The 27,044-nt window shown below is 34.4% G+C and overlaps 2 protein-coding genes across 2 annotated transcripts in view; one reads left to right on the top strand and one right to left on the bottom strand.

The window, feature by feature from the left end:
- Positions 1–18,213, top strand: part of LOC110448592 (carboxypeptidase E-like) — a 19,186-nt gene extending 973 nt beyond the window's left edge. The window contains exons 2-9 of the mRNA XM_021494923.1: positions 1,662–1,870; positions 8,155–8,304; positions 10,790–10,953; positions 11,292–11,428; positions 11,963–12,096; positions 13,028–13,163; positions 13,986–14,155; positions 15,508–18,213. Coding sequence (XP_021350598.1) covers positions 1,662–1,870; positions 8,155–8,304; positions 10,790–10,953; positions 11,292–11,428; positions 11,963–12,096; positions 13,028–13,163; positions 13,986–14,155; positions 15,508–15,645 — 1,238 coding nt within the window. The 3' untranslated portion in view covers positions 15,646–18,213. The remainder of the gene's footprint in view (positions 1–1,661; positions 1,871–8,154; positions 8,305–10,789; positions 10,954–11,291; positions 11,429–11,962; positions 12,097–13,027; positions 13,164–13,985; positions 14,156–15,507) is intronic.
- Positions 18,214–21,466: 3,253 nt separating this feature from the next.
- Positions 21,467–27,044, bottom strand: part of LOC110448590 (mitotic spindle assembly checkpoint protein MAD1-like) — a 17,377-nt gene continuing 11,799 nt past the window's right edge. Inside the window, exons 13-17 of the mRNA XM_021494922.1 lie at positions 26,187–26,284; positions 25,547–25,637; positions 24,817–25,039; positions 23,278–23,468; positions 21,467–22,877 (exon numbers count right to left, since the gene is read on the bottom strand). Of these exons, the coding sequence (XP_021350597.1) occupies positions 22,719–22,877; positions 23,278–23,468; positions 24,817–25,039; positions 25,547–25,637; positions 26,187–26,284 (762 nt within the window). The 3' untranslated portion in view covers positions 21,467–22,718. The remainder of the gene's footprint in view (positions 22,878–23,277; positions 23,469–24,816; positions 25,040–25,546; positions 25,638–26,186; positions 26,285–27,044) is intronic.

The following is a 27,044-nucleotide window of genomic DNA, read 5'->3' as shown; positions in this document are numbered from 1 at the left end:
CCTGGTAAACAATAGTACACGTGCGTGCCGATGATATGTCAACACCCGATATCGAGATTTTACCGGGAAATGTATAATCACACGTACTTCAGGAATAAAGCTTTCCAATTCATAGACATAAACAGACTCACGGGAAGACAGTGACATGAGACCAGACGACCTCAAGAAGGTCATATAGGAAACGCATAGAATGCGGATGTACCGACCTCACATGTGCATATCACGTGCTTACACGAGTTCATAAGCCCGGGCTGTCGATTTAATCATGTTTACAAATGTAGTTTACTTACTCTGTGAAAATAACGTTTTGTAAAATATCAAGATACCTATGAAATGCATGTGTGAGTGCATGTGAGAACGGCATACCATTCGATAGCCTCTGGTCATATATGTACCTGACATGTAATTATAAATATACCGTGAGTTAGCGGACTGTGGAATGATGTCCAAAGTGTACATGACTGAGGGTAATTTGGTTCCATTAAAGAACAATAAATTGATAATTTTGATATCATATTTTTGATTTATTTCAATCATTTTTGTTATATGTAAACAGAGACAACTGTCATTGTGTAAATGTCACCCCTCTACAAAAAGTTCCAATTTTTTTCAAGGAAGATAACTCTCACCCGGATCAAAGTGATTGTAAAATGTCAAATAAATTAATTATAAAGACATTGTGTACATTTTGTTCAATTTCCCATTCTATATGTATGGATCTGTGTGTCCTGTTTACTTTTAGCTTGTAGATAATCACTTTTATCCGTACAAATTCATTAAAAAAACTTTGTGTAACATGTGTTACATATTTTGCGATAAATAAAATATTTGTAGGGTTAATTAGAAATGCTTCTTTTCATTTTATTATTGTTGTTATTGTTCCGAACAATGCCACACACAAAAAAAAACGGAAAATATTAAAATTGACGAAAATTCATTTTTTTTGTATTTATTCCAAAAAAGTCCCCAAACTATCGGAATGTTTCGATTTTCATAAAATACAGCTATAATTTATAGGTGAATATAGCTATATAGGTCTTTATAGCTGTCTAGCTCAATTGATAGAGTGTAATTGACCAGATGTTGGTGTTAATTGTGCCACCTCCTCTCTCCAGTCTCTCATGTAATCACAGACTGTATTTGTAACTTCAAATTGACAAACAAAAAACAGTTTTCTTGGAATCAGAAATGAATAGTTCACCTTTTAGTTTTATCCATCTAGAAATATTTACCTAAACCATGAAAATATACTGTTGTGTAAGGTTTTTGCAGGATGTTCTGAGTTATAATATTCTGAATATTATATAAGTTAATGTTAATACCGGAAAATTATCGCTGAATGCATGATTTTGACCTTCAGATAGCATAACTTTCACCCTGCATAAATAACCATGTTAACTGTATATGGACCAGTTCTGGTGTAAACGTGTCTATTCATTAGATAAGTAATTTTTTAAAGTGTGAAATTTTTTGTTTGTTGAAACATGTTACCCCTCTTTTTCCTGATCTATTTTTCTTCCCTCTTTTTCTTTTGCTTCATGGGCTTAGAGCTGGTACGATACACTGAAGTTGTGTGAAACGAGGTCATGATGACATCCTTAAAGTTTCTAAAGGTGTGCCTGACTTAATGTTTGATGGTAAACTTAATTTGTCTATTGCAGGTGTACCAGAGTTTAAGTATGTGGGAAACATGCATGGAAACGAGGTAGTGGGGCGTGAGGTATTACTAAAGCTCGGAATGTACATGTGTGAGCAGTATAAGTCAGGTAATGCAACGATAACCTGGCTCATCCAACACACCCGCATACACATCATGCCTACCATGAACCCTGACGGATGGGAGGCAGCTAACGCAAGTCCAGCAGATAAGGTAAGAAAAGTGTTTGATTGAAGATTGAAAATAAAGAAATGGAAGATTGAAATAGAAGATTGCAGTATGTGTATACGTAGGGAGTTTGAACCAGGCCCTATCCGGGTATAATTTGCCAAAGGTAAACATTTCTGTATAGAAAATGGTACCTTGGTTAAATGAAGGTTAATCAGCTTTTTTTTATGACAAACTAAACAGTGTACCTTTTTATATGGCCTAAAATAGTACATGCGTTTTACTAACGTACCAAAAGGATACAAAGGTTCTTGTGAGAGTTATGGAAGGTTGGTTGGTTGGTACTTGTACATGGTTTAACTTACTTTTAAAAGGTAAGGTCATTTAAGGACATGTCTCCATATGTGTTGTGTATTCGTGCATGTGTGTATGTGCACCAGAGACAGGGTATATTGGTGTATGTGCCTCCTTGTGATAGCATGAATCTGATGCCAACTTTAAAGTGCTATCGAACTGAAATACCCTAAATGCTGAACGTTAGGCAGGGAATAACAACTACCATTTTTAAGGACTTTCGTATGTCCCAGCCTGGGGACAGAGCCCATTGCCTGCATCATCCTTGGCGACTCTCAACATTATAGCCAAAAGTGATGTATTGCCAAGCAAGGTGCTAGGGGATAAAAAGGTGATTAGAAGTAAAGAGAAATACAAAGATCCCAAATATTGCAATGGAGCAGCAGATTTATTTTGGTCGCTTTTGTGTACCCAAAAAGAGGGCACAAATAGCAAATTCCCAATTTTGCAGGGGGTTTCTACATAAGTTGTCGCTTAAGAAACATATAGTGAATACAGCAGGTTTATTCTTTTCGGGATCCCAGACATGCAGGGGTGAGTTGTGGATGAAAGTTAGCTGAAAACATCTCGGCACATTCCCAAAAGTTTTATGCTATTGCAAAACTGATAAAAATTGTTTGGATTTTCTTTCTACTAATATCCCAATAATATTTTTAACCAGACTGTATCACATCTGTTAGTTTCATTAATCACCAATTTGGAGGTTATTTCAGAAACTGTGTTATCAATTTTGTTGCATCATTCACCCCAGAAATACAAAAACTTGAGTACCTCCAGATCTAAGATCCTTGTAGGTCGGTGGTTTTTCTCCGGGAACTCTGGTTTTCCTCAACCGCCAAGTCCTTAAATGACCCTTTAACCCTTTCACCCCCACGTAGCTTTAGTAGACTCTACTGTGCATTGATTTGGAAGGGTCCATTATGGTCTACAGTGATGAAAGGGTTAATAGGACATAAAACCCAAACAACCCAAACCTCTAAGATCTAATCTTTGTCTACTGATGTTCATTATATATTCACCATAGAATTATATTGTGATAGCACTGTGAAATGGATATGTATACTGGTGATACTACCATACACCTAGAAGGCAGCACTTTGTCAAATATTGATAATATAGTAAAAGCTACCATGGCAAATGTGTTTTGAAAAAAAGAAAAAATTTCATTAAATATTTAGTATATTTCTTTCCTAAATAACTCTCTGTTACAGTAAAAGGGCATACAACTCCCAATCAGAAAAAATGTTAAAACAAATTGGAACTCTTTTTGGTTAGAAGAATGCTTAAACTTGCTACTTACTGTAAAGCATAAATGTGTACAATTTGTCAGACACATGTTATGCCCTGAATTATATATTTCTATTCATTTGTTATTATTTGTTACCTGTGTATGTGTAAAGACCAATTAGGCGAACATTTTGTCTAACAAAGAATTGCTTATCTGAATGTTTTTCAGTATTACATATATACATTGTATGTACCAGGTACATGGATCTCATTTCCTGTACACCTGATCAATTAAATTATTCAACAACATCACCAGGTTTTAGTTTGAATAAATGTATCTACTCTGAATGACATACAGGAATACATTAGGTACCAGATTTAATAACAGTATGAAGCAAGGAATCCTCAACAAATTTATGACATGTTTGTTATACAGTGACACTGTACAAATGTTGTCGTATATTGCAAGTTTGTGTTCTGTGTGAAAAAATTATCCAATTTATCTGAAAACTCTCTCATACTTTTGATACATAGCAATAACTCATTGAATGACCTAATATCTGGAAATAAAGCTACGCCCAATAAGTTCTATATTGTCTGTTAGGTATATTGAAAAATACATTCAACAACCTACCAGGACTGAGCCGATGTTGTTAATAACATTTTGTTTTTCTTTTCTTCAGCATCAATCCATGTGCGTCTTGATTCAAATTTTAATTCAATACCTACAATATTAAAGAAAACAAACAAAACCCCAATGACAATGTTTTTTTGGGGTGTTGACATACATAATGTTATATGTGACTACAGTATTAGTTAGTCCAGTGACAGGGCCATGAGTATTCAGTGGAAGGATAAGCTGTCTCTACCTCAGTATTGATCTAATCACACCTAACTCAATAATCAATAGAAGCAGCTACTAGCCTGACGATCCTCTGCCCACACACACTGGTAGCCCTGACAACACTCCTACAGATCGTGTAGAGAGTGATTAGTACTAGCCTGACGATCCTCTGCCCACACACACTGGTAGCCCTGACAACACTCCTACAGATCGTGTAGAGAGTGATTAGGTGTGGTCTTCCGTATCCGCCGTGTCATTGATTCTGTGTATGATGGACAGTATCAATTCTTGAAAGTACATGTATACAGTGTTTTGTTTAGATCGTAGGAAGAATCTTGGAAATTCTTTAATAAATTGGTGACACTAATTCTGTAGGGTTGTTAAAGAATTAATTGAAATCAATAACATTTCCTAAACAGGGTCTGACCATATGACATGCCTGGAAACTGTTAACTGTTTTCCCCTTGAAATGTAGGCCAGGTTTACTTCCCAGAATTAACCATCATACTTATATGAAAAGGAAATGGGTTTTATAATGAGTATATGGCAAATCTCTGGTAACATAATGTATCTTTGAATATACCGGGTAAGCTTACAGTAGGATAATGATATTGACAGGTTTTGTACAGTCTTGAAGAAAACACACAAAGCATATTGCCTAAAGTAGTCGAAAAATGAAAGTATTAGTTCTAAAAACTCGAAATTTAAGATTAATCTCTCAAAAAGCTCTCAGTAAAAGTAAATAGTCCTAAAAATACCTCCGTAGTCCCTTTCATTAAATACTGATGGATTTCACCTGGGAATAAAAAAGAAAAAAATGCATCATAGATGAAATGCAATTGCTATAATATTGATGTAACTATTATGTAATCTATGATGAAATCAGATATATCAAAACTGAATTTGAAGATAAGAAAGGTAAAAAAAGAGTCTTAAATCTGTTTATACATTACAAACTTTGAGCTCTATACCCTATATGGCATCATGAAAGATCTTCACGACCTTGGCGTACGTGGAAANTATACCCCCAGAAAAGGACCCTAAAATTCGACCCCAAATAGCTGTATGAACTTCTAGGTTAGTGCCATAGATTCAAATGGTTTTTCTCTTCCATGGATTCACTTATTCTTGTCAGGTTGTTGTTACTTATCCAAAGTTAAAGGTGTTCATGTAAGGTTGTACGGTCCAATCTGTATGAAGAGATGACCCTCGGAAAGTCAAAAAACTGGCCTCTCTGCACAGGTGGTCTCTTAATACAGGTGGCCTCTTAATACAGGTGGTCTCTTAAATGATACAGGTTCAATTAACAACGAAATCACTACAATGGGTAACATTAAAAATGGCCTCTTAACACAGATGGTTTCTTTAAGAGGGTGGTCTCTTAATACAGGCAGTCTCTTTATTGATACAATTTTCAATTAACAATGAAATCGCTACAATGAGTAACATTGAAAGTGGCCTTTTAATACAGGTGGTCTCTTTAAGAGAGTTGTCTCTTTAAGAGGGTGGTCTCTTAATTGATACAGGTTCAATTAACAATGCAATCACTACAATGGGTAACATTGAAAGTGGCCTTTTAATACAGGTGGTCTTTTTAAGAGGGTGGTCTCTTTAAGAGGGTGGTCTCTTAATTAATACAGGTTCAATTAACAATGAAATCGCTACAATGGGTAACATTGAAAGTGGCCTCTTAATGCAAGTGGTCACTTAATACAGGTTTTAGTTTACCATGAAATTACTAAAACGAAACAGTTGCTTAACACATGGTACAAGTGGTCTCTTAATGGAGTTGGTCAGATGATCAGGTTTGACTAGTTGCCTTTCTGTAGACTCAGGTGTTCATCTAATATTGTAGTTTAATTTCCATTCTATTAAATTGAACTTCAATTGCTAATTTCTTTCATTGGTAAAAATGTGGACCACGTAGCACCTATGATAAAAAAAAAAAACATATTATGTAAATATGTACATTTTTACATGTTGACCTTTGTAAAACAAGCCAGAAACTGCATTGACTTTGCCAAGAAAGAATAAAAAAGTTTTCAGAATAACATTGTAGGTAAATGACAAAACACAGGCTTATAGTGTATATTTAATCCATGTGTATGGCCGATAGGGTGTTAGATATGTATGTATAAGTACTTGTAATGTGTTAGCTAGTGGCATCGTAAGTTTATTCACAAAGGTGATTCCCAAGAGATAAATTTAACAGAATTTCTCTATTCAATGATTGTTGGGTCTCTAATCCTTTTTGTACATAGTTAGTTCAAAGTACTTTTATTTGATTGAATTAACCATTACCTGTACACCTATATAGACAAACAACACAATGAGTTCAGTAGTGAAGTGGTCAATTAAACTACCAAACGAACAATGAGTTCGTGACTTACTTACTGAAAACGCTCCAAGTGAAATGCCACATGTACATGTGTTCTATTTCAAAATGATAGCCCCAAAGAAAAGAAACACAGAATTATTTGTAAAATTTAAGACATTTGGAGAAAAGACTTTCATTTGAAAGCGATATTTTTCAGCGTATGATAGTTAATTAGTTAAATAATATTCACCAACCGAACAATGAGTTGGTGACTTACAACTGTACTGACATCACACTAAGTAAATAGCCACATATATTCTATTTCAAAATGATGAGCCTGAAAAAAAAAAAAACAGCATTATTTTTAAGATTTAAGACTTTTAGAGAAAATATTTCAGTGTAATTAATTAAACAATATTCACCATATATATTTGTACTAAGTTTGTGAACATAAGTTATTTTTTCAGTGATTCAACAAAGGGCTGCAAGATATAATTGTCCCCAATCCATATCAGTGATTATTTAAGGGTGAATTTTGGGTAAACCATATTATAATAATATAAGGCCCTTCCCCTAGAAGATTTCTGCTGTATTTTCCCAATTTCATCACAAAAATCACTTTATTTTCCCATATTTTTTGTGGTATCATCCCAAAGTCTCAAGGCACAGACCCATATGATAGGAACAAGACAAAACACTGCACATTATAATACACATACATGTACTGCTGTGAAAATGTATGGGGTCACCTGTCCGACCATGTGGGTTTTCTCCTGGGGACGTGGGTTTCCTCCCACATTAAAACCCTGTGCACTAACAGCCAGACCAACGACAGTGATCTATGTATGTTGATAGAACTTGTTTCAAAATTGTTGTCAAATAAATAATGTTTAATTAAATGTACTCTAGTGTTAGTGACATGTAAGACAATCTTGGCTGATTAGTGTGGGCCTAAGCTTATCAGTGTCGCAGATGCTATCTTCTAGTGTTTCTGTATGTAACAATTTGAGACTGCACATATGTTACGAATTAGCCCTGCAAATTCTGTGTCAGGTCAACAAATTGTGTGTGAATTCAATTGGCCCTACAAAATGTGTGTGAATTAAATTGTGTCTACGAAATAATTATGTGTGAATTAGGGCAATACATTTTGTGAAAATTTGCCATACAAAACATGTGTGAATTGTAGACCTACAAAATGTGTGTGAATTAGGTCTACAAAATGTGTGTGAATTAATTATATAAGCCTACAAAATGTGTGAGAATAAGGACTACAAAAAGTATTTGAATTATGACTACTAAATATGTGTGAATTAGACTTACAAAATATGTTTGAATTAGGCCTACACGTTTTGCTTGAATCAGGCCCACAAAAGATTTTTGCAACTGTGAATATAATTTTAGTGTTAATGTGATCAAATTGGTCCCTTAATTACCAGAAGTTTTGTTAATGAAATAATATTGAATGGCATTTGAAGTAAAAAGGTCATATGTCAAGGTCACCATTATTGTCAAAAATTATTTGATAAACAAGTATATTATTTTTATAGCCATTATGTCTTATTACAAAAGTAACTTTTCTTTCAGGATGGTCATCGCAACTGGATCAAAGGACGGTCAAATGCGCACAACGTCGACTTGAACAGAAACTTCCCTGATTTAGACCCAGCGTTTCATCTTGGTAATGGACCAAACCACCACATAAAAAGTGAAGAAGAGGCCCTGAAAACTCCAAATGTAAGTCAAATTTATTTGTATAGGATAGTCAAGAACAACAATGTATCTTACCGGTAATCTCCTAAATTTTTGAAATCCTGTATGTGATGTACAGGTATTGTTATATTTTACAATGTTCAAAAATATATATCGTCATACCTGTATTACACAGTTTAAAAACAGCAAAATAATGCTGTTAATGGTCTCAACAAGTTGGCAACAACAAAAATTTGGAAATGTAACATCTTAAATCATTTAAACACAAACTTAATACAGATATTGAAAGCATTTGCATGTACAAGGGATGGTTATTTTATTCAATTCTAGTGTTTTTAACTATATTAGCATCGAATTAGGATTGAGCCCTTTCGGACAACTTTAAATAAACTTTTGAAATGTTGTTTTGTTTTGAAAATGCTACCAAAACTGCTGTTTGTGATCTTTGAAAGTTAGTTATGGGGAAAAAACAGGGTTGACATTCTTTTGTTGCCTAATACACAGAAATACTGTAACCCTGTTAACTATAGGGCTTCTACATACCTTTTTGAAAAATAATTTGATTGTGTGGTCCATTATCAATTTATAACTGATTATATATGGCAACAAGTCACATTTGGTCTCTTCTAGTAAATTACCAGTAGTTGACTGGTAATTACATCTACGTCTGTATAGCGTAACTACACTGATGGTGGGTATAATACTACTACTTGTGACTTGATTGAGTGGATGATTTACACTAAATCATGACATCAATGCTGCCATGTTAGACAACGACATTATAAGGATGCTTTGTACATCCTACTATGTTTCACCACTGACGATACCATGCCTGCTATTTAGCCCGCTCACCAGTAACGATACCATGTCTGCTATTTAGCCCGCTCACCAGTAACAATACCATGCCTGCTATTAAGCCCACCCCCTTTGAAGATACGTAACAAAAGGATGATATAGGCCCCAATCTGTTCCAGCATATATATATATATAGGATCGGATTCTAAAATAAACCAATTATACATTTTATAAACAGTGTGAGGGCATGAAGCCCAGCTTGGTTCATTTCAGGTAAAGTTTGACTCTACTATAATGGAGAGCCATATCAAACTGGTATTTTACGTTGGAGATTGGTTTATGTGTAGGCTGACAAGTCAGCTATATTGATGATATAATGGGGATCGTTCCATATAGAACAAGATACCATAGAGTTAATTTGTTTTTACTGTTTCCGCGATCATTACTCCAAAATGGGATGGGTTTTTTATGTTTAAAGATTTTTTGTCATCCATGAATTATTTCATAAAACATAGCCCAGAACTGATAGTTGTATTTGGCATTTTGTTAAGTACACGCATCTGTGTACCATATGGTGACGTTTTAAGTTTCTTCCATAGCTCGTGCAGTGTGTAAAGTAGAGCTGTTTCTAGTACAACAGCAGTCATGAGAAAGTGTACGATATACCCGTACAACTATTGACCACTCCTAATGAACTTTGAGTACCACAGGCAGCTATAGGTATTCATCAAGGCTATATCAAGCCAATTATGAATAGATGAGTGACAAGTCGTAGGAAACCAAACTGATATAAAAATGGCACTGGATAACAAATTTACATGTGAAAAAAAATTGCTAGTGAGATTTAGAATTCTGTGTCAACTTGATAAAACTGATATCTTTCACATCGACAGATATCAAAAGTGAAAGTGTGAAGATGTCACTTGTGATATTGACCAATCACAACAGTGCTCTCTATTCACTGCTTTCAAAACCACCGATTTTCTGTACAGATACAGATAACACAATGGCAGAGTAATTGATTGGTTTATTTTGTAAATCTTTGCATCATGCTACAAACACTAAGATATTAACTTACCCGGGTAACTACATTTTTGTAAGCAAATCTTATCAGAAGATTAAAGAAAATTGTAGAATCGTGTGGAGTACATTGTGTAGCTCACTGAAAATGGTGTGTAGCCTTGTAAAGTGTACTGTCAGAAGAACATCATGTTTAAGATAGCGCCATATATTCCTACACTTTTTTCATGCAGAAACTGTTAAAAGCCCATAAAATATTAGATGTTTTCTCTTGAGATCACTTGGTAAAATATATAAGCTATGAATTGTACAACCAGTTATGAAAATATTTCACAAAATATATGGAAATGCATCTTTAAAAATGTTGATCCCTGAACCAGGATAAATAAACAGTGTTTCAAATACATGTATGTTGTATTCTCAAAGTTTTATCAAAATATCATGCCTGGAATTTCAATTCAGAATAAATAGAAAACAATAAATTTAAAACTAATTTTCCATCTTTCACTGAAAGCTGGGTATAAGAGGCATTTCAGGATGTTCACTACTGCTCATCACAGGCTCATATCCAGTGATAAGCCCTCCCCTGTATCTTTTAAGTGTTTTTATGCTCAGACCCCCCTTGGCTTATCACCAGTTAAAATGGTGTATGCTACATAGTATGTTAAAACATGATTATTTTGTTTTTTTACAGTTACAGCCGGAAACAATAGAACTGATCCATTACATCATGGAGAACCCATTTGTCTTGTCTGCTAACCTGCACGGTGGTGACTTGGTAGCTAACTATCCTTTTGACGAAAGTTTTAACAATAAGCTACAGTCATATGCTGGGTCTCCCGATGACGAAACTTTCAGGTATACCGGTACTCTGGTTTGTAAATTTTAGAGCCAATCAGAAATTCACGAGAAATATTAAATTTAGATACTTACAATGATAGATGGTGAACAATAACTGGACATCTAAAGCAAAGGGAAAGCCATGCTGGTTCTGCTTGTTGTAAAGTGAATTATGAGAAGTCCTGTGAATACTCTCGTTACTTCACTTTAGATTTTTAAGTCAATACAAAATGACACATGAAATTATTATTTTTCGTCTTTTAGTGCTAGAAAGGTCTGAACAGTTGGCATGTAGTTTTAATACAACAACAGTGTGATGTGTACTCAACATAAATAATTTCCCTTTATCATTGTAGATACCTAGCTCAGAGCTATTCTCTTTACCACACCTTGATGGCAAAGGAACATCCCACATGTGACATGTCCGGGGACGATGACTTCGCCAAGCAGGGAGGGATCACTAACGGGGCCGCCTGGTACTCTGTTGCTGGAGGTAAAATTAAACTTGGTTAACCCTTTCACCACTGTAGACAATAATATGGACTCATCCAGATCATTGCTTGGTAGAGTTTACTTAGGGTACATAGGGGTGAAAGGGGTTAATGGTTTTGTGTGGCATTGTTACATAAATCACTGCAATAAAGCAGAACTTGGATGTTAAACAGTTCCTAGTGCAAGTATGTTAATTTGTGATACCGAATAATATGTCTGTACTAAAAATGGACTAAATCTAGGAAAGGAAAGCTGAAGCCTTCTGAAGGGCATTTCAGATACATCTAGATAGTTTAAAAAAAAATAACATGCAATTTTGAATTTAAACTTAATTGGCAATTTGTAGTCAGATAGTTTTAAAAAAGTTGAACATGCAGTTTGGACTATTAACTTAATTTGCAATTTGTAGTCAATTATTTTCATTATTTTCAGAATGAAAAGTTCATGTTTATGAATAAGCATTGGTCATTAACTCAGTGTTTTGAAACTACTATAATGTAATGACATTATAATGTCAGTCAATTTTGTGTTGTAGGTATGCAGGACTTTAACTATGCTGCAAGCAACTGTTTTGAGATCACGGTGGAACTAGGTTGTGACAAGTTCCCCAAGGACGAGGCAAAATATTGGACACAGAACAAAGAGTCACTAATCAACTTCATGTTGCAGGTGAGACTTGATAATCATAGCGTAGCAACATCATGGATATATTTTGTTACATAAAAAATATGATAAAACTGTCTCTTATCTATATTACATATTAAGGCAGTTAAACAATGTGCTATACTTGTAATAAGTCCATGATAAGGATGAAACAAACAACCTATTAAAACTTTTAAAGAGGATTTTATCAGGCAGAAAATAAGCCATGGAAGCTATGAAAAGAAGAAAAATAGTGTTGTTCACCGTGGGTTTTCTAAATTTACTCATATATCAATGTAGATTCACTGAAACTATATAACCCTAGAAACCATGGCTATCGTAGCAACCCACTCCAGCTGGGGTTTTCTGCGTATTATACGGATTGACCAATCCTGCAATTTAATATACACAGATTACACAATCCTGCTATTAAATATATACAGATTGCACAATCCTGTAATTAAATATATACTGATCGACCAATCCTGCAATTAAATATATATACAGATTGCACAATCCTGTAATTAAATATATATAGATTGCTCAATCCTGCAATTAAATATATACAGATTGCACAATCCTGCAATTAAATATATACAGATTGCTTAATCCTGTAATTAAATATATACAGATTGCACAATCCTGCCATTAAATATATACAGATTGCACAATCCTGTAATTAAATATATACAGATTGCTCAATCCTGCAATTAAATATATACAGATTGCTTAATCCTGCAATTAAATATATACAGATTGCTTAATCCTGTAATTAAATATATACAGATTAAACAATCCTGCCATTAAATATATACAGATTGCACAATCCTGTAATTAAATATATACCGATTGCACAATCCTTATCTAGATAGACAGATTGCAGTCCTACTACCACTGAATATGAACAGTTTCTTATAAACTCAATAGAGGTTTACTTAGAACTGATGTTTGTTTTCAGATCCACATTGGAGTGAAGGGAGTAGTGACAGATGGTGCGACCAACAAACCACTTAAGGACGTACCTATTAAAGTGTACAAATCCACACCGCAAACGAAGAATGGCTGGACATACATAGACCACGACATCACCACCTGTAAGTATCGAGTACTGTGGCTATCAATATATCGGGGATTAATCAAATCTTTCACCCCCTTGGGGGTGAGATAGGGGAATTTCAACCTGAGGGGAAAGATTCTTAAGTTGCCAAACACAAGGCTTTGCCCAATTTCACTTCAATGGGGTGAATGATTTCCTTTTCTCTTACCCAAATTACCCTATCATATGTATACATAATGTAATGTTGATGTTACAGGCTAAATACATTGGTAATGTGATGTTATTTCATTGTTGACGTGACGTATCAAGGGAGATACAGTAATCAACGATATGGGACAGGGTATCTATAGTTCTGTTACTTGTGAGGCACAGTAGTCTAGTGGTAGGACGCCGGGCTCATGACCGAAGGGTTGCGGGTTTAATTCACGCAACTGAACTGTGTTGTATCTTTCAAGATACTTTATTCCGCTTGTTCCAGTCTACTCGGCCGTAAATGAGTACGTGGTTGGGCAGTGCTAGAATTGTTGAATGCTAACTGTGAGCGCCGAAATGGCAGCACTGGCTGTATGCTCCCCAGGGTGTTGAGAAAGATATTGAATTTAAATGAATATAATTAAAGCTGTATATAAGAACCTCGAATCATTATTATTATTTATTATGATTACTTCGGATTTGGTATTCTGCTACTCCAAAATGGACAGTGATGACGAAAGAGAAACAAAATATGCTGAATTCTAAGTGATGTTGCCATTTGATTATACATGTAGCTCATCTTTTCTTATTATTATGTAATTTCAAGCATCTCTCCTTTTTGGAATTTTATTATATTACACTAAATAATGTTACTCGTGGATTTCAGTCGAGGGTGGCGACTACTATCGTCTGCTTGTCGATGGTGCCTACATGATCGTAGCTGAAAAACCAGGATACACCAGTCAGCAACAGAGAGTGGTTGTCCAAAACCAGCCTCTCCATGAAGCTCTGAAACTAGACTTTGTTCTGATGCCAGAGAGGTCACAGGGAAATATGGTAATTACTAATTAAAAAAACTACTTCTCTGAAATTACGGATTAGTGTTGATAGTAGTGGGAGGATAAAAAGGACCAAATTGACAAGCATTTTACCATTTACCAGTATTTGATATCTGAGGACTGAGCTCACCTTTGATATAAATGATATATGTATATGGTGTATTTAAGGCTTTCTTCTACCTTCTTCTGATATGCACCTCCATTGCAAAAGACTTCCACTCAGAGAAACCTCTGATTTTAAAAAAAATCATAAGACTTTCTTATGATGATGAAGTTTTGACTCATTTGAAAGGACATAACACTGCTGGTAACTCTGAATTATCAGAAAATGTAAATGAAATCCTTTTCAAGAAAATAACTCCAATCATATGATTTGTGTTAAGAATTATATCAACCTTAATCTTTAGGATGAAAAGGACTAAATTGATTGGTGTCAAGCATTTTACCATTTACTAAATAATCTGTATTTAGTTCTAGTATTTGATATCAGAGAAGTGAGCTCACTGTTGATATAAATGATACATGTATATGGTATATTTAAGGCTTTCTGCTATCTTGTTCTGACATGCACCTCCATTACAAAAGACGAAAACCTGTGATATGTTTTATGAACAGTCATAAGACTTTCTTATGATGATTCAGTTAAGACACATTGAAAGGACATAATACTACTGGTAACTCTGAATTAACAGAAAATGTAAATCACATGATCTGTGTTAAGTATTATAATAACCTTAGTCTTTAGGATGAAAAGGACTAAATTGATTGGTGTCAAGCATTTACCATTTACTAAAATGTTCTGTATTTGGTGCCAGTATCTGATTCAGAGAAGTGAGGTCACTGTTGATATAAATGATACATGTATATGGTATATTTAAGGCTTTCTGCTATCTTGTTCTGACATGCATCTCCATTAAAAAAGACAAAAACCTGTAATATGTTTTATGAACAGTATAAGACTTTCTTATGGTGATTCACTTTTGACACATTTGAAAAGACATAATACTGCTGGGACCTGTTCATTTAAGCAGAACAACCGGTTTGTCTGTTTTTAAATGAAACATTTTCGGGTATAAATCCTGGCGGACCTGCAAATGTTTACGCAGACCTTGCAAGGCTTTATCAAGGCTCGCCTGAAAGCAACATCAGATTAATAGGTCTGACCTTATTTCATAAACAAACAACTCTGGTCCGACTGGTTCAACTGTTTGGATTGCAATGAAAGAAAAGCAGCCCTGGTAACTCTGAATAATGAGAAAATGTAAATGAAATCATTTTAACGAAAATAACTCTAATCACATTAGTTGTGTTAATCATTAAATTAAACTTAATCTTTTGATTTGCTTTAAGAAAATGGGGTTTGGACGACCTGGAAGTGGAAGGCAAGGTTTGAAAAATATGCACAAGGGTGGGATGAGTGAGGCTGAGTATGCTGACTACCTTGAACGTCTACAGAAAGTCCTCGAAGACCGCCAGTACCTGGGTTAATTAAACGTTTTGAATGCATGACAGGCTTTGCCTGAGCTATTGTTTAATCAGCTTTTGGGGACAAAATGTATGGCACTAGGTGATCAATATACAATGAAAAGTTGGGCCAGCATAGAAAATGTTACGACAAACATTTGCTGTGTTAACCTGTTGTTCTATTGTGTTCGAATATTTAAAAGGAAGTTGTATGATGAAAGGATCTCACTAACTAGTCACTATCATACAAACTTTAGTAAATAGAAGTTCAGAAATATTTCCAGATTTGTCACTATATGACTTTCATGAATTAATCAATTAACAGATTTGAAGTTCCACCACAAATACATTCCACCATTATTCAAGTCTTAAACAGCAGCAAAAGCATTGGGGTTGAATTTTGTTAAAAATCGTCATACCTCAACACCATGCATCATATTCTGATAGAATGAATTTAAAAGATGTTGACAGAAAAATGACTCATTATTTTTCAAAGACCCTTTTCAAGATATGTGGAATTTTTCTTCTTTCTGTTTATTTCATGGAAGGTTTAAGGCTAGATAAAGAAGATAGCACATGGTTACGGGGCATTATTCAGTATATATGACATTCCCTTTCTATTCATCAATTGCATTTTGACTAGAATTTTTGTAAGAACTAACACACTAATAACTGATCATGTGGTAGAAGGGAAGTCTGTTTAGCCATATCTTCTTAATGTGTAATCTAGTTACTCTCTGGAATAGAATTCTTTTTATTAGATGTCAGTTTGTCACCTTGTGAACAACTGTTTTAGAGCTAAATCCAAACTAACCCAAGAAAATGTGCATTGGAACAAAGATATTAGGCCAGAATGCTCCAGGTACAGCAAACAATTAGGTCAAGTCATATTCTGAATCCTATGATTATAATGATGTTGTAGCTGCTCCATTCACATATTATTTGAGGGTTGGCATTTGAAATAATTGTGATAAACATGTGTTCAGTAATAAACCCACCCCATTGTTAAAACATAAGAAATAAGTATTATATTAAGCCCTCATTTTACTACCTTTTCTAGGGACTAGCCCCTGGGCTTAACACGGATACATTATGGTAACTACTACCCTATTGCATGGTTGATATTTTACCTAGGTACATGGTAACTATATCAACTGGATACATGGTAGTAATATTACCCCAGTATATAACTCTATTACCTAGGTACATGGTAACTATATCAACTGGATACATGGTAGTAATATTACCACAATATATAACTTTATTACCTGGGTACATGGAACCTATTTTACCCCAGTGCACAACCTTGGTGCATGGACTCATATTACCCCTAATATATGGTAAGTCTATTACCTGGGTACATGGTAATTATATGACCCCAAATACATGGTACCTCTATATACCTGGGTACATTGTAATTATATTACCACATGGCACAACTCTATTACCTGGGTACATGGTATCTATATGACCCCCAATACATGGTCACTATATGACCCCCAATACATGGCTACTATATGACCCCCAATACATGGTAACTATATGACCCCCAAAACATGGTATCTATATGACCCCCAATACATGGTCACTATATGACCCCCAATACATGGATACTATATGACCCCCAATACATGGTAACTATATGCCCCCGAATACATGGTAACTATATGACCCCCAATACATGGCAACTATATGACCCCCAATACGTGGTAACTATATGACCCCCAATAAGTGGTAACTATATGACCCCCAATACATGGTAACTATATGCCCCCGAATACATGGTAACTATATGACCCCCAATACATGGTAGCTATATTACCCCCAATACATGGTAGCTATATGACCCCCAATACATGGTAACTATATGACCCCCAATACGTGGTAACTATATGACCCCCAATACATGGTAATTATATCACCCCTAATACATAGTACCTCTATATACCTGGGTACATTGTAACTATATTAACCCGGTACATGAGAAACATTTACCAAAAACGTTCCCCAAAAAATATTTCCTAAAATATTTCCTGGTTCAATTCATGAAAACATTGAAAGAATTGATAGGGAAACAACACTTAGGCCAATGGTTAAGGCATGATAAAGCATTATGATCTAAAATGTTATTGTTATGAAATGTTTATATTTCAATTAAAGTTACCATTTATTTATATGGGTTTACTAGTCAAGTCACAAAGGTTATGATGTGAAGAATACGCAGAGTACTCTCTCTTGTTATGGGTGGTATTGATAAAAAATTATGCTTTATTTGAAAATATGATGTACTTTAAATTAAATTTAATATGGATACCCAAAAGGGGGATGCTTTTACTTGTTCATGAATCTGTCTTACGCTTTATTTTATTTCCCATTCAACAGGGTTTGTTTACTTTTAAGTGTAGTTTTTATGATATTTAAATAATCTGCCGTAAATCCTTGTTGTTACAAATCTCAAATCAGACATACTTAAAAATCAATTTAGAGTGTCCATATACTTGTATTCTCATCATAAGGGTTTTTTCCTTTCTTTTTTAATATTTTACATGTGTAGTTGGAACAAAAATCATTTTCTTGATAAAATGACAAGATAGAAAGAAAAAAAAAAATCAAATATGTCATTAAATATATTTAAGACATTTTGTAATGTTTTAAAATACATGTATATCAATTATAACACATTATGGACATAAAAAAAAATTGTGTCAAAAATGTTTTTAGCACTTGCGTTCATTGAAAATGAAAAAATATTTAGATGCATTGAATGGTTGTTAGATCAAGATTGGCTTGTTGTGAAAACTGCCATGGTTGGTGTTTTTTCAAAAGAAGTGCAATAAACAACTTTGTTGTTCATATACTGTACACTTTGTAGAATTTCAGTTACAATTCCTAGATTTTACAATTGATCATAAGTACCATAGCAGCAGTGGTGTGTCCTGAAGGATTCAATTTTTATTTAATTGAAATATAATTTGCAATTGAAAGAGTTTACCAAGAATTTACCATTGTTAGTGATTATTGTTAGTGATTATTATGTAACTGTTTCATTGTTTTCCAATACAACATCAGGTTGACATTTGATATAAACTCTTCTTCAATCATTGTAAAGTGTTCAAATTTTGCACGTTCAATTATTTTTCAATGAGTTGAAGATTTGAAAAGATAAACGCCTCAAAACACTTTTCCATTAGTGATGGAAGTTCATATATCTGACCAGCCAATAAGAAGTGCAGCCATTTTGTTCTCACTGCAAACTTGGGGCCTGTTCATTTATGCGAAAGTTACTAAACTAAATATACAAAAGTGACAATCACTTGACTATCCTCAGTAAAATAATGCTTTTGTATTAATTCCATTTTGATAACATTTCTAACAAAGGTGAAATACTCAGGAATTATTTTTATTTTCCTTGTGGCTGGTCAAAATTAGAACATTTTAATCTAATGTGTAATATTCCTGGTGATTGTTGTCTTTTGATTTCATCGATACATGTATAGCTTGTTGTGAACAAATACACGATCATCCTTGTTGTAACATTATTAATTTAAGTTGTAAATTTATATATGTGTGTGTCCTCAAAATTAAAACTGTATAACTGTCAACTTTTATTCAATGACAGGAAATCTAAGGTCCAAACAATTTCTTTCAGGAATGAACATTTAAACATTGAAAAAATAAACTTGACCAGCATATTTTATTTCATATTATAATTATATTTGGGCTATTCCAGACTTTTATTCGAATGGCAGGAGGACAACTTCTGGAAAATTTTCAGAATTTTTAGAAACTGGTTTTCCCCAATTAACACAATTTTTACTGTAAGAGGGCAAATTCAACATGGACCATAATAAGGAATATGTATAAAGTATGCAGTATCATTAAGTGGGAAACATTTAACAATAAAACAATATTCTTTACAAATATAAAATAATTAGAACCAGGGGTGCATTTATAAGGAAAAGAGTTTCCCTGTTAGTACGTTGCAATGACCCCTCTTCAATCAAAGGATCAACAAACATTTTTTTCACAAAAGTTCCAGAATGTTGTCATTCTTTGAACATACCTCAGGATTACCCTTGTCAGTAGCTATTCAGTGTCATTCATACATTTCACCCTATTTGTAAATTGCCTCGCATAGATTTCTCTACAATCCCCCTTTTGGATAGTCCCGTTTAGTTTGTGAAATTATACATTGACAAAAGGGACCAATTTGCCTGCAAATTGAGAAAACCACTTGAGCGTCAGTTTTGTCAGATTATCCTGTTTCTGGTCGTATCATCTTGTAAACTTTTGAAAAGATCCATTTTGTACATGATTTCGTCACAAACTTTTAACAAATAAAGAGTCCCAATGAAATTATTTCAACTTAAATGGTATTCAGTCACAAAATGAATTTGAATTTATTATATGCATAGAACAACTTTATAAGCAAAAGCATTTCACCGTTTTTTCTAGAAGTACACAACATATCCAAAGAAATATCTGGTTTTACCGTTTACAGAACTATTTGTATGTAATTTATGATGTACATTTATGACCAGCAGTTTTTATCATCCTGTATGAAAATACCAGGCATGCTTTTGTATACATTTTTAACGTGCTTAACAAGTACATACCAAAAGAATTTTAAGACAATTTTGGTGTCAAATTTGTTGCATAGCTTAAACATCTGAATAAATATCACTTACATGTTGCAAAACAGACCTTAACTGTAACAATATATTCCTTTAAAAAATATCAAAATTTTGGCATAAATTATATGTTATATATCCAGTTATTATATTTCATTTAATTTGACACCTTTCAGCAAGTGTTAAAGTGACTTTTCCAATGTGATTATGTTTCACGACATATATTTTGAAATCAAATGTTTCCGGAGATAGAGTTTACATTGTTTACCATTTTATGGATTACCCACCGTAATGGAAATGATGTATAAACCACTGTCAAGACTATATCTACTTGTATGCTAGTGTTACCAAAGATTGAACGAAGTCAGTTTGCCTTTATTTATAGGGAGAGAAGTAGTGCTTCAATGACCTGCACAGGAACATCATTGATCTAATTAGTGCATTGAACAGGTGTTTCTACATCATTTCTATACAATGAGAGCTACAACCGAAGAAAAAAAATCTCGACTTTTAAATTTTATGAGTTCATTATTATGTTGAAGTAGTTGTGTTGTTATCTTGTCTGTGATATCTAATAAAGTCTCCTTAGTGCAAAAACAGTGTTGCTTTTGTTTCTAAACATTTTAAGAAAATTGCTTTGTCATAAATTCGAAAATACTAATTACTAATTACTAATTGAATATATTTTGACTAGAAATTGTCTTGCATACCACATGTAATTATTACCCTTAAGGTCAAGGCCATTGCAAGGGGTCAAAATTCAAATAATGAAAATGTTAAATAAAACATACCTGACAAGATTGTGTATCATATTAACACTGCTTGTACCTCCATAGTCAACGATAGGTCAGGTTGGTACTTGTCAGGTCAATAGATTGTACTGGGTAGGCCATGAGGGTCGATCACTTTCAGAGTAGACACTTAGTAGTAGACTACAGAAACAAGTGCACAAAGGGCAATAACACTAACGGAAACTGAGACAATTGTTGAATGTCAAGTTAGTAACACAAAGGGAAATAACTCTGCAAATAGTTAAACAAGTCAACATGTCTGCTACACATGTGCAAGTACTTTTGGTGGCAGTAAATGTTATTAAGTTTCAAGGAAATGAGACTGAAACTGAGGGAGTTGTTATCCAGACAAAATGTTAATGTACAGACAGAACACAACACAATCTCATTGAAACATGTAAATAAAAAGAACAACAAATAAAATTCCATCCACATATCACTTTTATAAAAGCAATCGGCTTCTATCGAGTAAAATAATGACACCATGCTTTATATGATCTATCAAGAATTCAGAACGATTCCCTCAAGAAGTACATCCATGAAAATTATATATCTGCTTTCCAGTAATGTCTATTATAACACTTATAGCATAAGCTCATTTGCATTGATTGACATGGGTTAAGCATTAAATGATAATGCCCCTTAGTGACAATCATCAACTAGCACACAATTCTTTGCAATGTTTGCTCTGAATCTGATTTCTACTATAAATATGATTACCCTAACACCAATAATGTGTCAGTAGAAAAAGAACTTCTTAGCAGAATTCTCTCCCAATGATGATCTAAAGAGTTATTTCCAATCTTCATGGTTTTACTGTAAATCACGTTTCACAAGATCTATTTTGTGTGTGAATTCCTGTCAGTAAAAAGTCAATCATGAATTCCATTATCCAATTTGTTATAACATGTATAATGCAACTGTGCTGTTGCATATTCAAACCAGCAAAAATAATTGGAATTATTTTCATGAAACTGGGATTCACAGTTCCATGGGATGAGAACTCGAACTTGTGATTTAGATGACAAAGAGACATTAAGCATGGGATGAAGATGAAAAAGAGTTATGAAGCTTATGATGTAAGTGACGGAAGTCAAGGTTAATGTTTCTGTACTGGGAATTCACTATCATGGACAGGATTCTTTCAGGACCAAATTACCAGTTTTCACATGTAGATCAACACGTGTCTACCATAATCTTTGATTGAGAAATAAGATATAAAGCATACAGCTGAACAGATATCATGATCTTGTCTATTCAAGTGCATCTACCTGTATTATCAGAATTCTATACGTGGATTTTGTGTGATAAAAATCTATAACACAGGCAACACGACAAAGGAGTTATAATGTAGTTCCTATTAGTGTACTGATTCACAAGTCACATGTCATTTGAAGGTCAGTGAAGCTGTGGAGGTCATTCTGATCTTGAATGTTCCACCTATGGAGCTCTGACTACCAGAGCTTATCCACTGAACTCTTAAGGTTGGCTCTTGCTGTGAAGATTTTTCCTTTTGTCAGCCAATCATAATCCACTATATAAACTGGCGTTCAAAAGTAAGTTTAACTGAGAAGGTCACTTCTCTGTGTAGACCAGCCTGTCATCATAGTGTCTGTTGTTACACGCTTAATGAAGTATTTTGGTTGAAGGTCATCAAGGTCACTGTAGGTGAAGGTCAGCCAATCATCATTGTCTGTCTGCTGAACAGATTGAGTGTAATACTACTGAGGAAGGCTGGAATACTGTCCTGTTTAGCCAGGTAAAGTTCTATAGCCTCCTCCAGAGTGTTAGAGAAGTCTGTTCCCAGCATCTGTACCTCCCCACTGGAACTTTGCTGAAATAATGACAAACAACAATTTCAGCACTGTACAAATTTAAATTATTATCTTTCCTCCTCCCAAATTTTGAGATTCACAACATATGTACTGACATCGTTTGAACAAGATGTCTGAAAAACTCAAAAACTAAATATCTGGCATAAAAATATCTCGATATGTAAGACTACTGACAAAAAATATTTTCTCCTTTTATTTTCTCTTTATCATTGCTAACGTCATGCACATATTCTTACAAGTCATAGACAAAATATATTTCTTTGACTCACAATATCCAATATCTGGCTCAAGATAAAGTTGTACAATAAAGGGATACAGACGTCTGAGACAATCCCTACACTAATAAATATTAAGCCAAAACCAAGATATGACAGGCCACAGAAATGAGTACACATTTACCTGGAAGAGGAAGAAGTCCTCAGGTGATTCAGCGTACATACTCGTGAGTTTGTACTGATTGGACGACAAAATGTCAATCTTGTAGCCAGTCAACTGGTAACACACCTCCCGAAATTCCTGACTAGTCTTTTTAAACACCTCCATGAGTCTCTTATTCTTGGTCTCTTCTCTAGACAATTGCTCCTTCAAACCTGTAAGATATGATAGTAATTCATATAATTACAAGTTCAATAGAAATGCATTCTATTTTTTGTACAATTTATATTTCTACAAACCTGTTTTAAATAACTATTCATAACAAAAAACAATGGAGTGATATGGGAGAGAGACAATCAAATTGAGGGTAGCATTAGCAGAATATAATTATATTTAGTATATTTTGATAAAATATGTTCACAATTTGCGTAACAATTTGTCAAGGTATGTACATGTTCAAGCATATGAAATACCGTGCAAGATATAAATTTCTTCACTTCACAGAATCATACACATAATTTAAGTAGTGAAAAGGTATCCCATTCGAGAGAAAGACAGAAATAGGGTGACATATCACTACATCATGTAGCATTCCCTTATCATATAAAGATCATGCCATCAGTCTTAGCACACATGCCTGGTATTTTTACATGGTGGCTTTCTTGAACAAAGACTTATAAGTAAGTTCTAAGAGCAGGAGAAAGTAGTCAATGATGACTGGATAATGCTGACAGGAAAATCTCAACCTAAGGAGGTGATTTGTACTGTCAATAATGAAGCTTTGCCAAAGGGTATGAAAATCTCAATCCAAGGATAAGATTTTTACTTTCTCTTACCCTGGACAGGTGTATCTGCACTTTTACCAGTGTGAGATATCCTTGTCTCACCCTAGGGTATGATGTCACGTCAACAATACAATGACGTCACAACAACAATCCATCAACATCACTTCAACCCTAAATTTAGCCTGTAACTTTAACATTAAAATATGTATACGCTACAGAATAGGAACAGGGTGAGAGAAAAAGAATCTCTCACCCCTCATGTTTGGCAACTTAAGAATCTTCCCCCTCGGGTTGAGATTTCCCTATCTCCACCCCCAAAGGGGTGAGAGATTCTGTAAGTTTACACCAAGGTTCTGCCAAGGGTCAGGAAAATCTTAACCAAAGGATGTAAAGACTCTTAACACAATGACCAAATTTTATCTGTCTATGCTGAGGCTCTCCCAAGGCATACAAAGATCACAACCAAAGGATAAGATTTTTTTAATGTGCAACAAGTGCAAAAAGAGTGAAGATTTTTTTGTCTACATCAGGCAGTAATGATAGATTTTGTATTCCGTCACCAGGTTGTGACTGCTGTCTTGCTTTGTAAATCTCTACAGAACACAGATATGACGACATATAAATGCCGCTAAGTGAGACATTGGTTCCCAAGTAATTGCCCATACTGGGTGTATCCAGCTTCGACACTAGAAAGACCGAACTTTACAGTTCCATATCAGGAGATAAAATTTCCTCATGATCTCTAGAGACACAGGTGGATGAAATCCTCTGAACCCACCATCAATCTCTTTACTCGAGCAAGGTTCCTCCATCTTCTGTTCAACTTGCATAGTGAGGTCATCTACCTTCCCCTCCGATTCTTCTAGCAGCTTCAGGCGGTGTTTTAATTTCTCGTTTTCCTCCGTCAGTTCTGTGATGATTTCCTTCTTTTTAGCCTGTGCCAAAGCCACTGGGTTCATACTGAAGTGTAGCACTTTTGTCTTGGTAGGATCAAAGTCGCCCTGACAACAAAGGCAGTTCGTAAATTTCAAAAATAACTGTATGAGATCTTGTCATGTGTACAACAACATCAGCATACTAAAACATATAACAAAAGAATGGAACAGGAGCTTACACATTGATTCTAATCACTCGCTACCAGGTAGGTATAAGGTGATTTGCCTTGGAAATATATCGGGTGATTGCTATGGCACAGAAAGAGGAGGTGCAATCACAACACAACTAGACATTCCAGTCAACAGAGCCTTATTTTGTAACACACACAAACTAACGATGATTATATTTGCAGTATTCTACACTTAATTTTTTTTGGTAAATAAAAATAATTCTACTAAACCACTTGAAACTACTTTTCACAAAACAAAAATAAGCGAAATGAGCAATAAATTATTACAGATACATATTCTGTTGTTAATAAAATATATTTCCAGACTTTTTCTCCCCTCTCACATTAATACAATTTTACCAGGCATCAAATAATTTGATGTACAGTATCCTAACATCCTTACCTGGAGGTGTCTCTGTTCCATTCTAGACTCAAGGATGTATTTTTCCTCCTCTGTCTTCTCCAGTTGTTTTTCTAATGTTTCTATCCTCTCTCTGTAAAACATTTAAGTATATACCTGACAAAATATCTGCTTAAAATCTGAATGACTTTATTGTCAAAAGTGATAATACCCGGTAAAGTGAATTCCAAATCAAAATTTAGAGGTAGAGATGTGCATGCTGACTCACCAAATATTACTTCAACAAAGGATTCATTTTGAACAGAAAAAGCTGTTATCGTTTATTTCTTTGACCCAAAATAACAATGAGAAAAATAATGGGCATCTTGGATTTTGGAACATGGGTTATAAGGCATTATACCAGTAATCTGACAAGCACGATTCCCAAACAAAGTCTGACCAGTTGGAGATATTTCATTCAACTCTACATGAAATATGTAATACACCAAAGTTTTACTTTCTACACGAACAATGTTTTAATACTTACATTGTTTGCGTAGAAAACATTGTTTGTGTAGAAAACAATGTTTATGTAGAAAGTAAAACTTTGATATCCTACATGAAAATGTTTTCAAATTCACTATGTACAACCTTACCAAGTTTGCTGGCCCTATAACTGATGTTAAGTCCAATAGAAGCTTACCTAAGCTGCAGTATAATCTTCTGGTCAGTATTGTCCATATGAGACCTTGGAACCACTCCATTGCCATCAGTAGATAATGATGATGATGATGATGTATCCTGTAGTGAGAGGTATGTTTGATTTAACAGCAATAGTAGATATGTATCCTTAAGTAAACGTAAGGCCAAAACATAATCTCTGCTCAACGAAGGAGATATTACAAGATGTTGACACAACTCCTGTTAGCAGATCTACAGAACTACAATACATATGGGTTGGCTTTATACCAGGTATGGGATTCTTCAAGAATAAATACAGTATTAAAGATTTTCCTTATTGAAAGTTTGGTTTCACTACGTCTGAAATATAGTTGGGACTGCAAAACACTACAGTTGTCTAACTATCAAGCCAGTGTTTTGAGGCAGATTGGTCTTTTTCTATTTCAAAGTGCCAAAGTAAGCTAGCTATTTCACAATCCAGCCACCTTAGGCCTTAGTTAATCATATGGGGAGGTGGGGGACACATGTATAACAAGAGGCCCATGGGCCTTAACGGTCACCTGATATATTTATACAGAAAGTTGATTTTGTTTTTAACATAAACAGAAATATTATTCAAAGTGACAAAAAACAATAAAACCACCTTATTCAATATCTAGCATACAGATTTCAGACTAAAAAGGATTTGAAACTAGCACCTCTGATTCTTAACAAGGAAAATGAAGAAATTTTAGCACACTGACTCCTTTGAGCCCCACCCTACAGCCCTTGGGGGTAGGGCTGGCTCAAAATTTTCAAAGTATCAAACTGTCAATTCAAGGTTATAATTCCAATCAAGTTATTAACATGTAATATTCAAAGTATCATTTGCCATTATAAA

Source organism: Mizuhopecten yessoensis, unplaced genomic scaffold (assembly GCF_002113885.1).
Source record: "Mizuhopecten yessoensis strain PY_sf001 unplaced genomic scaffold, ASM211388v2 scaffold4121, whole genome shotgun sequence".
In the NCBI taxonomy this organism is placed as follows: Eukaryota; Metazoa; Mollusca; class Bivalvia; order Pectinida; family Pectinidae; genus Mizuhopecten; species Mizuhopecten yessoensis.
This window is presented reverse-complemented; position numbering and strand designations above follow the sequence as displayed.